Source organism: Anoplopoma fimbria, chromosome 19 (assembly GCF_027596085.1).
Source record: "Anoplopoma fimbria isolate UVic2021 breed Golden Eagle Sablefish chromosome 19, Afim_UVic_2022, whole genome shotgun sequence".
NCBI lineage: Eukaryota > Metazoa > Chordata > Actinopteri > Perciformes > Anoplopomatidae > Anoplopoma > Anoplopoma fimbria.
Genome location: NC_072467.1, coordinates 26,855,938 through 26,871,090, shown reverse-complemented (window position 1 = coordinate 26,871,090; position 15,153 = coordinate 26,855,938). Strand labels below are relative to the sequence as shown.

The 15,153-nt window shown below is 39.1% G+C and overlaps 1 protein-coding gene across 1 annotated transcript in view; it reads right to left on the bottom strand.

Moving 5' to 3' along the window:
• Positions 1-241: 241 nt before the first annotated feature.
• pot1 (protection of telomeres 1 homolog) overlaps positions 242-15,153 on the bottom strand; it is a 57,553-nt gene continuing 42,641 nt past the window's right edge. Inside the window, exons 11-20 of the mRNA XM_054620175.1 lie at positions 9,370-9,560; positions 9,016-9,113; positions 6,220-6,246; positions 4,435-4,591; positions 3,777-3,985; positions 3,558-3,693; positions 2,811-2,896; positions 2,155-2,249; positions 1,027-1,132; positions 242-468 (exon numbers count right to left, since the gene is read on the bottom strand). Of these exons, the coding sequence (XP_054476150.1) occupies positions 335-468; positions 1,027-1,132; positions 2,155-2,249; positions 2,811-2,896; positions 3,558-3,693; positions 3,777-3,985; positions 4,435-4,591; positions 6,220-6,246; positions 9,016-9,113; positions 9,370-9,560 (1,239 nt within the window). The 3' untranslated portion in view covers positions 242-334. The remainder of the gene's footprint in view (positions 469-1,026; positions 1,133-2,154; positions 2,250-2,810; positions 2,897-3,557; positions 3,694-3,776; positions 3,986-4,434; positions 4,592-6,219; positions 6,247-9,015; positions 9,114-9,369; positions 9,561-15,153) is intronic.

Sequence of the window (15,153 nt, the reverse complement as noted above, 5' to 3'; positions counted from 1 at the left end):
TAACAATATGATTTCAATGGACATCTACTTACCATTTGTGTTTGTCCTATTTATATATTATTCAAGGATGAAAACAAGTCTTATATGAAGTTCATCATGTTGTCTGATGACCAGCAGATGGAGCAGTAACATCACAGATTATCACTATAAAAGTACTCTGAGTGAAGAGTTTGTAGTAAAAAGTAAATGAGTTTATGGAAACATTTTTGCAGCAATATTTTTATGAACATTTATTTTTGTTTTCAGTAATAAATATAAATAAAATCCACAAAGAACAGTTTTTTCTTCTTCTTTCTCGCAGGACTCAACCGGTGACCTTTGACCTGCAGCTGGTTCAGGCGGGGTTGGAGTGCGTGGAGGTGGAGGTGGTGACGGTGCTGTTGCAGATCTGGTAGCAGGTTTGATTCTGTCCGGAGTCATCGTCTGCTCGGTACGAAGTCAGACACAAATCCATCCACGGACGCTCACCTGACCCAAACACAAGAACGACAAAATAATGATGAAAAAATATATATATATCATATATGAAGAAGAAGAATGAGTAGCAGCAGAAGATGGAAAAGAAGAAGAAAAAGGGGAAGAGCAAGGAGTAGAAGAAGGAGAAAAGGAGAAGAAGAAGAAGGAGCAGAAGGAGATGAAGAAGAAGAGGAGAAAAAGGAGCGGAAGGAGAAGACGAAGAAGAAGAAGAAAGAGATGAAGAAAAACAAGAAAGAGAAGAAGGAGAAGAAGAAGAAGAAAGAGAAGAAGAAGAAGCAGGAGAAGAAGAAGAAGAAGAAGAAGAAGAAGAAGAAGCAGGAGAAGAAGAAGAAGAAGAAGAAGAAGAAGAAGAAGAATGAGAATGAGAAGGAGAAGAAGAAGAAGAAGAAGAAGAAGAAAGAAAAGAAGAAGAAAGAGAAGAAGAAGAAGAAGAAGAAGAAGAAGAAGAAGAAGAAGAAGAAGAAGAAGAAGAAGAAGAAGAAGAAACAGTATGAGAAGAAGAAGGTTGAAAGTCTTGCTCCAGATGTTGGTGGGTTTGGACAGATGTACCTGTGCTGCCCCCTGGTGGACAGAGGGAGTCCATCGTTTGTTGGATGCTGTTCTGAGCCTCCTGATTGGTCGCTACGTCCTCCGCCGACACGCCAAAGAACAACTCCTGATGAAAGAAACAAACCATCATCATCATCATCATCATCATCATCATCATCATTAAACCTATAATCATGTTGTACAAACTGTTTCAGGAGGTTTCATCATGTCATGTTTCTTTACTTTTAAGATGTTTATTTGATGTCGGTGTTCTCAACACAATATATCAGAGTTCTGATAGACTTCATTTATCAAAAGTTTGAGTTTGAGCCACAGAAAATAATATAATTATATCAGATGAAGGATCGCTGCTGTTTTTTTTTCAGCTGAAACAAATGTTAATGTGCCTTTAGAAGTGTTGCTGATGGATTCAGGACACTTTGGTGCAAATTATTTTAACCTTTTTTGTTCTTCTTTTTTTATTTTGGAAACTTTTATGCTGCCTTCTTTTCCTGGACTCCCTCTGAAAAGAGATGTTTAAGTCTCAATGGGGGAAACCTGGTTATATAAATAATAATTTTAAATTATTCTGATGATATTTTTATATCTCAGTTATTCTCACATAATCGTGAATTATTTTAAACGTGAGAAAATACTATAAACTGCAGTAACAATTTCCAAAAGCCAAAATTGTTGCTCAAAAAGATGCAATAAACTGTTAAAAAAAGGCTCCTTATTATTGATTTACTATGAAACAAAACAAAGAATAACTGTACATATACAAAATTGAAATTACCTATTGTGACCTCATGTTTACAGATTACTTTTCAGATGATCCATCACTTGATTAATCGACTAATTTCAGCTCTGAATCACAATTTAAGGTCCAATAAAAATGCTGCAGTAACTCATATGTTTTTCTTTTTGAATCACCTGGTGTTTTATGAACTTTTATTTAAGTTTAAATAACATTATTAATCCCCAGAGAGGAACAATAGTTTGGTCACAAAAGTCATTCAGGTCACAGCAGACGTCTCATTAAAGACACTCTGCAGCCACAGCGGTAAAGTTCAGACAGATGGAAACAGACTCTGTGAAGTCTGATCCCCTCTGATCCAGAGTCAGCAGCTTTTTAAATCCCAAACTCACGGCGTCTCTGCACAGGAAGACGTCCAGCGTGTCGGTGGCGTCCTGCAGCTCCAGCTTCATCAGCAGGACGAACTGCAGCAGCTGAACGCCGAGAGCTGCAGACAAGAGACGGTGACACTGTGTGATTTATTTCAGAACAGACCCGAGATCAGCCAGGAGGCGTTCAGGAGCTTTAACAAAACCTGCTGAATCAGGAGGAAGGAAAAGGAGAAAGAGCTGCTTGAGGGTTTTTAAACGAAGACAACAGGACGAGACATCAGACATTATCTTAATTTCCCAAAGCTTAAAGGTGACGTCTTCAAATGTCCATAACCCAAACATATTCAGTTTAATGTGATATAAAAATTATATTTTTTAGAGACAGATGATTGATGATTGTTGACCGCCAGATAAAGCGTTTATTCTGTTCATTGGTTGTGGAAAGAAATAACGTGTAGAAGGTCGGATTCCAAGATGGTGACGCCTAACTCGAGGCTTCAAAACAGCAGTCCACAAAGACCACGTCCACTTCTACAGAGGATGTCGTGTTTTCTACAGATTGTAAAGCCCTCTGAGGCAAATTTGTGATTTGTATATATATGAAATGAATTGAATAGAAGATAAAAACACCAAACTTCCTGTATGTTCTCCAGTCTACACATTCACACCAAACTCACCTTCTGCAATGACCTTCTCATCCATCATCTGGACTCCTTCAGAACATGAAGGTTCCCTCACTGAGACATCGGAGCACCGCTTACACCTGGAAACACATATAATATAATATATATAATATAAAGTCAGTCTGTACTCTATTGTTCTCAGTGGCATTTTCCCCACACAGCTGGTTAAAATACAACGACCTGTCAATCACAGTAAGCCCCGCCCTAAAATACTCTGTTAATGGTTGTTAATTGGTTTGGAAACTGTTTATATTACTATCATATTATATTATAACTGTTGTAAATGGTAAATGAATACTCTGTAAACTGTCTATAAACATTATTTGGATGTCTATTATAATGTTGCAACTGATTACTTTGTAATGCATCCATTAATAATATTTAGACCGACAGTAAATACTTTCTCTTTGGTTAATAATCGGTTTGTGCACCTTTAGACATTATTTTCTTAAAGGTTTACAAAACATTTGGCAATCATACAAACAAACAAATACATACTATAGTATATAAAATGTTATAATGTGTGCAATAAACTGTTAATAAATAGTTGCTAATGTAATCAGAATGTTATCGTTATCAGCTTATTAACTTGATAATACACAAACTCATGATAAAATAGCATTAATTATAGCATTTCTAATGATTAATAAGCATGATTAATTATTATGTTGACAGTAAAATAACTATAAACGACTTTTATTAATGACAGACAGTGTTCTAGGATTCATCAGAGTCTCTGACCCGTAGTATCTCTTCCTGCCTCTGAACAGGAAAGGTGCCGACAGGTCCAGCAGAGTCATGTGACCTCCCGATGACCTCACAGGGACGACGTTCTGGTAGCCGGCCGCCAGTCGACACGTTTCCTTCAGAGTCGAACCTGCGGGATAAAAAAAAAACTCCATCACCAGATGTCTGAAGTTTCACATTTTGTGACTGAGAAAAAAATAGTTTTTTTGTTACCCATGAGGAAGAGGAGCTCTCTGGTTTTGTCCTCACACAGCAGCTGCGTGGACATGTGGACGCTCACAGCTCGTCTCGGGGAGGACGGGGAACCTCCGGAGACGACGACCCGTCCAGAGAGCGCCCACGGCGGGGGACTGCAGGGCCCGGAGTCCTTCGACGCCTCGGAGAAGACACCCGCGACCAGCTCATCATCCGGGACGTCCTGCCTGAGATCAGAGGGAAATATCATTTCATTTAATAAATCTAATTAAAATTAAAATTAAATACACCCCAAAAAAATCCAGTTTGACCTCTGGTCATCTTCCATGACCCCTTGTGGGTACTGCGGCTCAAACAGTGGTGAGCTGGGCTTCTCCTGCTGGTTATTAGTTAGTTTTGACCAATTTAAACCCAAATTAAAACCCCAAAACAACAAAGGAAAACCAGTAAACTCAGCGTTTTCCTCCTTTAACACTTTCTTCAGCATATTACAAAAACAAAACCATTAACCAAAGAGAATCAAACTTTGTTTTAGTTTATAGGAAACAGAGAGCTTGATGATGATTTTACACTGTGATGCTTTGAAAGGACCGTGTGTGTGTGTGTGTGTGTGTGTGTGTGTGTGTGTGTGTGTGTGTGTGTGTGTGTGTGTGTGTGTGTGTGTGTGTGCTCCTACATGGTTGTGCACTTGCTGCAGTAGAGCTTCAGAGCCTGGTGGAGTCTGCGGGGCTCGTAGGATTTCATCTGGACTCTGAGGTGGTGAACTCGACCCGGATCGGACCGCTTCTGCTCGGACAGCGTCGTCGGCCGAGTGTCGTGATCACAGCTCCTCTCTGACACACACACAATAAACACAGCGACAGATTAACACACACACACACACACACACACACACACACACACACACACACACACACACACACACACACACACACACACACACACACACACACACACACACACACACACACACACACACACACACACAAGCAGAGGGACTTTAAAAGACTTTGAACGGTCTAAATGTTTTCCTTTAGAATAGTGCTGAAATAAAATCTACATTTTTAGACTTCTCAAACAAAAAGAAGCCCTACATTTGACTGCATCCTGGAACATTTGAAGGCACCATGAGTAGGATTTGTCAGTTGAGGTTTGTCAGAATCAGAAGCTATTTATTGCAAAGTACGTAAATAAAAAAAACACAGTGCAATAATAAAGATATCATTTAAAAATAGAAATGTGAAAATATACAATAAAATATACCCTCCCCTCTCCCCTCCTAGCTTGCTCATTGTGTGTTACGGTGCTCGCTAGAGGGGTCAAAAGTCGAGTGCGATTCACTCTACCAGAGATTGGCCTCGCTGTATTTGTGTTTCTTTCCGCGCTGTGTCTGACATTTACGTAGTTTCCTCGTGCTACGTTTTTTTAAAGAGGTCGACGTCTAGAAACTTACCGAACACAGAAAAAAATGAAAAAACACAAGTAGAGAGCAAAGTCTCTGCAGACACAGACACCAACATACTTATGGTGGGTCAGAAGATGATGGACAAAGATTATTTTTGTTTCGAGTCGATACATTTTTATTTTGGAAAAATAAATCCTACTCATTGTGCCTTTAAGGTGTTAAATATCATTAAAACATCATTTCAGAAGTGGGTAAGAAATCTCTAGGTGTTCAGACACCCTGCAAACAGGATTCTCTAATGACACAAATTTCTCATTTTTTCTTTTCTATATCATCTTAAACATCTCAGAGGTTTGATGTAAAATGACCCATTATCTCCATTCTTGGTTTGTGATGATATCAAAGTTCACCAAATTAAATCTAAGACCTTTAAAGACCTTTTAACAACACATAAAATGTATTGACATGCTTTCTCTATTAAATCTTCATATCGGTATATTACGAAAGTATGATGTAAAAGCAGGACGGGGAATGTGGCCTAGAATTATTAATTATTATACCACTTTTTATTCAGTGCTTCCCAGGAGTGTATAACAATAATTTCTAATGATATAATCAATTCAATTAATGCAACCTGGCATAAACTGGATCGATGAATCGATTTTTCCAACAACAAAAAATCGTTTCAGTGGTTTTTTTTCTGTTTCTGCAAAAATAAACACATATCCATGAGGAGGAAATGAGAATCTTGGCTGCAGACAGTGTTTAAACTCCATTATAAGAATTATGTGTTACACACTGTTATTAAGTGTGTAACGTCTGATAAAAAAAACAGTTTATAACATATATAAAGACCTTGTTATTACTTTCTGAGGCCTTTTTTCTAACTTAATTTGTTGTTTTTTAAAGATTTTGTAAGACGTGCAGATTCCCTGCATCACTTCACAGTCTATGGATCAACACAGCAAAACATTCAGAACACCGAGCTGAGTCTGATGCCATTCCAGCATAAGAAGCATCTTATTCTGATCCGCTGCAGCGTGTTGCGTTTCGTACCTGTGCTGCACTCCGTCGCTTCAGCCTCTAAAAACAGAAACACAGGAAACACAAATCAATACCAGACGGGGAACACGGGCCTTCAAACAATCTCAACTCTGCTGAGCTGCAGAAAAACAATCACCTGATCCCCAAAAAAGTGTTTTTAAACCCGACGGCGTCTGTGTCTGATCCTCACCGTCACCATGGATACATTACTGCTACTGAGCAGCAGCTTTAAATATATATCTAGAGATTAAAAACTGATGAAAGATTGCATTTTTGTATTTAGTTTTTAATGAAATACAGTCAATCTATTCATGCAAATAAAATCAAACAATATACAGAATACAAACAAGAAACTTCCAAAGAAAGAGAGAAAATCAGGACATACATTGAATTAAGGGTTAAAAATAAACTTTGAATTTGAGAGATTTGAGTTGTTTTTACATTTTATTTAGTTCTCTGGCTGAAAGAGTAGGGGAGATGTTTTTATATGTCAGAAACCTTAGTATGAAGCCAATAATATGTCAATCATATACTATGTTTTAGGTGCAATATTATAGTATGAAAACACTGGACACTATGCCAGCATTAATGTCCCACAATGCAAAGCGGTAGCGGCGACAATTTTCATAAAAAACAATACAAGACAAAATAAGATAATAACGAAGGAAATTCTTGTACCAAAGTTTCATTAAAGATTACAACAGAAGAATAGCAAAAAACAATAGAATACAATATAAACATATTTGAACAATAGAATAACAATTATTTATTGTAAAAAAAATAATACTGACACCATTGCAAAATAAAACACAATAGCAATGAGAGTAAGGTAAATAAATAATGTAAAAGAAAAGTTCAAGCTTTTTCTTTTTGACAGAGTTACACGTGACGTTATATTTTAAGCGGGCACTGTAGTAAGAGTTTACAAGTACTGAATTAATCTAAATGACATTTTCGAGCGGCAGATACGGACATTTTCAACGGCTGTAACGTTAAACTGTTGTCTGGTTATTCTAGAAATAAAATGGATTTTCTATGTCACATGGGCTTTTCTGGTCTAATTACACACATTTTCTTGCAGTATAACTTGTTTAAAACTACACATTTACTATTGTATGGCCCGTTACACATTTATACTTTTCTACATGTCCCCTAATGAGAAAGATTTGGCCACACCTGGTCTATATTATATAATAAGAATGGTTCATATCAGGGGCTTTATGTCATGAACTCTTCTCCTCCTGCTTACTATGGTAGGCAGTGAAGAAATTGTTGGGACAAGAAGTAAACTTCAAAAGAAGAACAGTCGTGCAAAGAAACTACTTCCCAAATATTTCGTCCACTCAGATTTCTACACAACAGACATCAGGCCTGCAGGCCTGAGCGCAGACACACAGCTGCAGCTTTAAAAGAAGAAAGAAGTGGAAACCTTCAGGTCACAGTCAACGTTTGGACTTTTTGTTTTATCCCCAGTGAAGCGAAGGCTTTCAGAAGAGACCAGACTAATGGAAACGGCTCCCTGCAGCTTCCACCCGTCCGTCCACCGTCGTCCGCGGTGCACAGACCGGTCCGTCTGAGCAGTCGGGTTCATATTTACGCTGCTGGCGAACACGTTTTTATTTTATTTTCATTTCATCACAGACCGGCGGGCGTCTACCACTCACACCGTTCTCTCTGCTTTCTGTGTTTCAGTTACGCAATGACAACATTTGGATCTTCTTTCTCAGTCGTCTTTTAGTCCTTTTTCTTTTTAAAGAAGGTTTACTAGATTTATTTCTATTTCCTGTCTGCAAAAGTCGATTCAAAACGCACATTGACGCAACATGAAGCCAATGCTAGCTCTCGATCGAAGACAATAACACAGAGATCATGGCAGACAGAAGACTAAAGAGGAAACAAATGTAGATTCAGTCAGATTATCAGGATAAAGACAGCTGTCAATCAAAGGAAATAAGTTCCAAGTTTATGAGCAACAGGTGCAACATATGACAAAGTAGTCAGACCCAATTGAATGCACACTGCATGCATCACACCATACTTTGTAAGAGCAGCTGCAGTATGTACTTAATATAAAAAATACAAATATGCATATTGTAATTTGTAATTTGAGTTCATCCACCTTTTGATATTTGATGGTTAACTCTCTGAAGCCCAAAACCTGCCGGCAGGATGGGAAAGCATTTTTCTTTTAACTACACAGTTTATCGTAGTCAGAAGCTGTAAAAACTATCATAATTTTTGGTCCTTTAACACATCATATGTGACAAACGTTTCCCTTAGAAAAAGCAACTGAATCTAACCTAAAATTATGATATCTCTCCAAAAACATTTTATTCTACACGTCTCATTTAAAATCAAATAAATTGTTTTAAGTGACCAGATTCTGTAAAAAACATTAAATTCTGAGCTCATCAGTGAAACTAGGAAGTTTTGATTGACTCGGCTGAGACCAACAGTCTTGTGACAACAATTCTGTGAAACTTCGACTGCAGACTGATGAACACAGAGCAGAGCAGAGAGGAGAGGCTGTGAGTGGAGGTAAAATCAATGATCAAATACATTTCTTTTATGATTTATGGCATTATACCTGTGTTATTCTGCACAAAATTATAATATTTCTTTCTCTCTACTTCTAGTCATGATTGATCTGTTTCCATAGAGGAGCAGGACTTTTATATTGCAGTGAAAATCAAGGCCACAGAGAGAAAAATGTGAAATGTGAGAAAAAATAGACCCCAAAACTGCATGGGGTTCAGAGGGTTGTGGAAAAAAATGATAATTCAAGACCCATTTAACATCGGTTCTTACCCAGAGACTCTGGTGGAGTGCTCCACTCCTCCAGCAGCTGAGAGTCATTGAGCTCGGAGAAGACGTCCTCTTCCTCCTTTGGGACGGCCTCCAACACTCTACAGGAACATTCACAAGAAGAGAAAGACATACACATATATAAGATTACATAAAAAACAGTGAAAACAGTAAAAAAAAAAGAATTGAAACTATTCAAATATTGCTGTACTTTTCCCATCAAAACAGGTCTTTTCTGGTCCAAAAAGCAGCAGAACCAGGAGCTCAGTCTGCAATATGAGCCATGTTTTCTACAAATACTTCATTTTTTTAGACTCGGTTCACTCAGAGGTATTTGTCCCTTGTCTCCTGCCGTACCTCTTCAGCTCCTGAACATCAGGGCTGTTCTCTGGGAGAACCCGGATCCCCCTGCCGAACGCCGTCCCCCCATGCAGGTGGAACGCCAGGGAATCCACCTCCTCCTCCACCTCCTGGCTGCTGGTGAGGCCCGGCACCTTACTGGATCCTGGGATGGCTCGTAGGTTGTAGATCCTCAGGAAGTCACCCGGCTGGTGAACGGACAAAAACGGGACAATTAACTCACAATTGCTTATTGCTTATTTATAATACTTGTTTTTTTTTATTTTCATTTTTTATTTTTTATCTTGTCTTTCTTCTACTATGTCTCTTGTGTGCACTTTACTCTCTGCTGCTGTAAGCCTGCAAATTTCCCCGCTGCGGGACTAATAAAGGATTATCAAAGAAAACACATCAAAGATAATAAACGATTAGTTAGAAATATTTTATTGTGAAACAAAGAAGCAGCAATAGAGAGGAAGATCTTGGAGTTCAGTTAATGAATAAAAGCTTTTCCAAGAAATACATAAAAAACAGTCTAGTCTTAGTCAGTCTTCAGTATGAGTTAAACTCCAAAAATGCTGCTGGATCCTTCATTTCCCATAATGCAACTGGATGATTTCCAATAGACTCCCAAGGCTTCTTAAACAGGCACATCATTCAAACTCCAAACCTCCAGTCTGTCTCTCAAACGTCCTGATGGAAACTCTGGGACTGAACCTGAAAGCAAAACGTGGCGAACGACCAAAACAAGGAGCTAAAAGCGGCTAAAAAAGCTCTGCAGGACTACAAAGATGGAGACAATTCCCTACAAGCAGCAACTTTTATATTAAACATTGTAATTTCTAATATATTGTTCCCAAATGTTCATACAGTTTCAAATCTAACCAGCCAGCAGCTCCATCAGCAGATGGCGCTGTTGCACCAAACTAACAGAGTCGGAGTGGTGACAGTGATTCAGCGGCGGCTCTAAGCACTTGGTTAGAAGGTTTGTCATTTATTTATTTATTTATTTTTTATTTTTTTCTTTCCCTCCAGCTCTCCGTCACGACGAAGCTGCAGTCAACAGAGAGCTCTTCCTCTTCCTCGTCATCATCAACATTCAACGCTTCAGTGATCAAGAGTCAGAGGCGTTCACTCTGCTCGAAAGCCTTTACACTGTTACACACACACACATACATATATATGATCACACACACACACACACACACACACACACACACACACACACACACACACACACACACACACACACACACACACACACACACACACACACACACACACACACACACACACACACATACATACATACATATATATATATATATGATCACACACACACACACACACACACGGTATATATGACCTTTAATTGCATTATAGCCGGAGAGCAGAAGAATGATTCAGAAAGTTAAATCCTCCATAAGCTTCCTTTAAATCCATTTTCTCCGTACAGTGAGTGAAGTTGGAGTCACGGTGGATTAACATCTGGTCTCCTGAGGCCTCGTCTCCTCCTCTGAAGACCCACAGGAGGAGCACAGGAGGAGCCCAGAGGTGAACTGGGAGGACTGGTAAACTCACATGGAGGTGTTTTATTATCTGGAATTATCCTTTTTATCTAGAATAACGTCCACATAACTGGGCGTTACTTTACTAACATTGGAATCTATATATCCAACATTTTTCCAAGTGTCCACAAGTGATACCAATGTTGGGGGGGAAAAAATGGAGGCTCAACATGTTGTATTCATTAAACAATTCACATTTGTTCAGCAGCCTGAAATTCAGTCCAAGTTTCACTGATTTGTTGTCACATGACTGTTGGTCTCAGATTAATCAATCATGGCTTCCTAGTTAGGCTGAAGAGCTCAGAATTTAATGTTTTTTTACAGAATCTGGTTACTTCAAACGGTTTATTCAGGGCACGATTTTAAATGAGACTTGTAGAATAAAATGTTTTTGAAGAAATTTCACAATTTTAAGCTTTGTTTTGGTTGCTTTTTCTGACGGAAGTGTGTTAAAAAAAAAGATAAAAATCTAATAAACACCATTAATCAAAGTCAACTTATGATGTTTTAGTGGAGTTTTGGCGATTGTTGAAAGAAAACAAGCCTTTTAGTCCCGCCTTCGGGTTTTGTGGTTCAAAAGGGGTTAAGAAATAAAAAAATAAATTCACCTGGTTGTCCGTGTGATTACCGGAGAAGAAGATAATTGTTGCAATCAAGAAAATAAATGATGAAAAGATGAGACAAAGCGTGAACATAGGGGGGAAATCTTTTTTCAAGATTTGATTGACAGAAGGATCCCTTACATCCCTGACAGTTGACACTTCTACTATCTATTTATGATGTTTTTTCAGACCCAGGGTACAAAATGACAGCACTGGTAGTTTACCAAACTCTCAAAACAACTTCAGTTTACAACCTAACAAGTGACTTCCTGTCGTGTGAATAATGACTGACCTCTCAAAAGCAAAGGAGGAGGTAGCGTGGCGTTGATTAGGCCTCACGGAACCACTCTGTTGGAACAAATTTGAATCTGTGCTTGTTTGTCGACTGTGTTTGTGGAGTGTTTGTGTGACAGATTAGACTCTAAATCAAATGTTCTTGTTAATCAGTGTGTCATATCAACATTAAGGCTGTCATTAAGGTTAATTATGACAACTCAACATTAAAATCTCAAACGGATTTTTAAAAATAATCTTCTCGCATTAATCAGGACATTTTAATTATATATGAGAGCACTAAACAAGAAGGCTGATGAAAACGTCCACATCTGGTTGAAATCCTTAACCTAACAACCTTCCAACAATCTTCTTCATCAGCTGAGAAAACTTAAGAAATTCTGCAAAGAAGGCAAAGAGCACTAGCCAATCAGAGGCAGGTTGGAATGTCGCTGGGTAAAAACAAACGTAATCTAATTTACATAAATAACCGGCCGAATTGGCTGTGAACATGAGTTTATGGTCTCAATCTCTAGTTTCAAGTCTTCTTCAATACAGCATGATGTTCATTTAGTAAATGATGCTCCATTTAGAGTCAAACAGACCATAAAGCAGGGGATGCTTTAGGGCGGGGCTACACACTGATTGACAGGTCTCTCTACCAGAGACGTATACGGCGTCTACACATTCCAAATAAGTTAACTACCGGTCGTTGGATGTGAAAAAAATACATGGCCATGACCGTATTCAAAGATGGCGACAGCGACGGCGAAATTGCCAAACTCAAGTCCAAAAACCAATGGGTGACGTAACCATGACTACGTCGACTTCTCATATACAGTCTATGGTTAAACTACAAGTGCCTAGGGTCAGTTAATATTGCCTTATGTTACTTATTGTTGTCTTTATATTATGTAGATGAACCATAGAGAATCTTAAAGTTGATTAAGGCAAAAATGTGTTAATCTTGGAGGCTTTTCGTATGCCTTTAAGATGGTAATGGCCAATAGACGTTGTCACTTAGATACAAGGACTTGATGAACATGAAAAACGTCACGCACTTGTTACAGATTTTAAACATCCCTAGAAACGGTAAAAGAAACGTGTCATCCATCAAACGATGGAGGACTCACCTCTTGTTATCTTGAGCCTACACATGAATTCTCTTTGCATCAATTGGAAACATACCGGCCTTTATTTTAACAAACTATTTATTCCCATCAAAAGACTGAATGGTTTTGTGCCATAATACTTAAAACAGCTTTACTGCTCTTAGAGGTGGTCTGTTTAGAACCCTCTTTATCTTAATTGAAATATAAATTGGTTTTCATGAAGTGAAAGCTAATGCAACAATGACAGACGTATCACTCTCCTTAGTTCTTCAGCAGCCCTTTAAGTATAAAAGAAAACATGTATAAATCATCATTAAGACCCTACGGACCCAGCTGTGGTGGGAAGCCAACCACGAGACCAGACTCAGTGTTTTTACGGTTGCAAAATCTCAGACTTGACAAACTCAGCGGAGACCTGGACGTTGATCCCAATGAGCCGAAAGAAAACCACGGAGAAGCACTCGGGCGTCTGGCTGTGTTTTCTCAGAGATACAGTTTAGAAGAATTTACCACAGTTTGTGTTTTCAGAAACAGGTGTAGAGCAAACGGACAGAGAGTGACTAATGCAGGGAGACTGTGAGGGGGAAAAAAAGAACAGCCAGCAGACGGCAGGGCGAATAAAGGCGGTGCCATGTGGCGTCGGCTCTGATCTCGCCGTTTTTTTCCCAGCTTCCTGTCGTTGCTCGCGTATTTAATCCTCTGCAGCGGGTTCCTGAGGGGCCAGGTGTGATTAGAACCAGCAGACATTCAGCTGAGAGAAGCAGCACTAAGTTTAGACCGGAACATGACTCATCTGATCTGAGGACCAAAGTCACACCATGTCCAAAAGCAGAGTCGCTGACGATCAGCTCGGAGGAGGATTTCAACACTTAGTGGACTTGTCGATGTAAAGACGATAAACGACTTCCGTATAATAACGTAGGAACAGAAACAGGTGCTTTATAACGTCCCCGTGCACAAACAGAGATCCATAACGAATCCCACAGTTTGGTGTGGAGGAACTTGACTGGTCTGCACAGAGTCCTGACCTCAACCCCATCAGACACCTTTAGGATGAACTGGAAGAGCCGACTATGAGCCAGACCTGATCCACCTAACATCAGTGTGGGACCTCTTTCAGACACAATGCTCTAGTGGCTAAATGGTAGCCAATCAGCAGCTTCAAACATCTGGTTTGAAAGACTTAAACCAGAAGAGTGGAGGCTGTAACTGTGTTTTTTTTTCAGTGGTTCCCCATAAGGAGTGATTTGAATCATGTTTGATGCCGGAGCTCAACACCTTCTTAGTAGCGACTAATGTCGGGTGGGATTCATAATCTTGTTTATTCTTTTATCATATATATAATGATTTAAATCAAACTTTTGCCAATTTTCAGGCTGTATTTCATTAAGACAAAAGGTCTTCTAAATCATTTTTGCCCATTAACTACCGATTATGTGTACTTTTCACGCCTGACAATTACATGAAAAGCACGCTCTTTTTTTTATTTCTAATATTCCTTAAAAGAAAGGTGTCATAAAGAGCATTTGGCATCAGTAGCAATACTAAGTTATAATATTGGCACTTGTATGTAATTAGTAACTTAAGCTGATTGGACACAGAGAGGTAGAAGCCTTGAAAATCTTACTTTAATGCTACAGATGTAGTTTAATAAAACTTTTACAAAAATACACAAACCACATTGGAGCATGGTGTTTGTATTATAAAGAGGGGTTATCTCTACTCTTTCTAGAAGGTATAAAGTCCTCATTAAAACGAGATCACCTCAGAATATTTCTTAAATAAAAACATTACTACAACTGTTGGCATAGCAACCAACTAAAAGGAGAGTCAGCGGTATCGTTACGGCCTTGTGACCATATTTTTGGACTCTTTGACCAATGAGATCCTTCAACTACGACCACATTGGGTATAATGGCCACATTATCACTATCAGCATGTGTACAGGGGGGGGAGCATTCAGGGGCCGTAGGAAACGCTGGTCCACAGCTCTGAGAACGATCGGCCTGTCTGAGGAGAAAATGGCTCCCTGCAGCTTCCCCTCCAAACAAACCATTTTCTTTCTAAAAGAGGCTGAGGGAGCAGAGTGGAGCAGCCTGTGGCGGCTTCTGTAAGTACTTGATCTGTATGAGAAAAAAAAAAGAAAACTAAACACTCCAGCGTCCGCCCACCGCCGACAGCCGAGACGCCGCTGCTGCTGTCTCATGGCATTAGTGCTGCTCGGCTGCTCAGTAAAAAAAAAGGGAT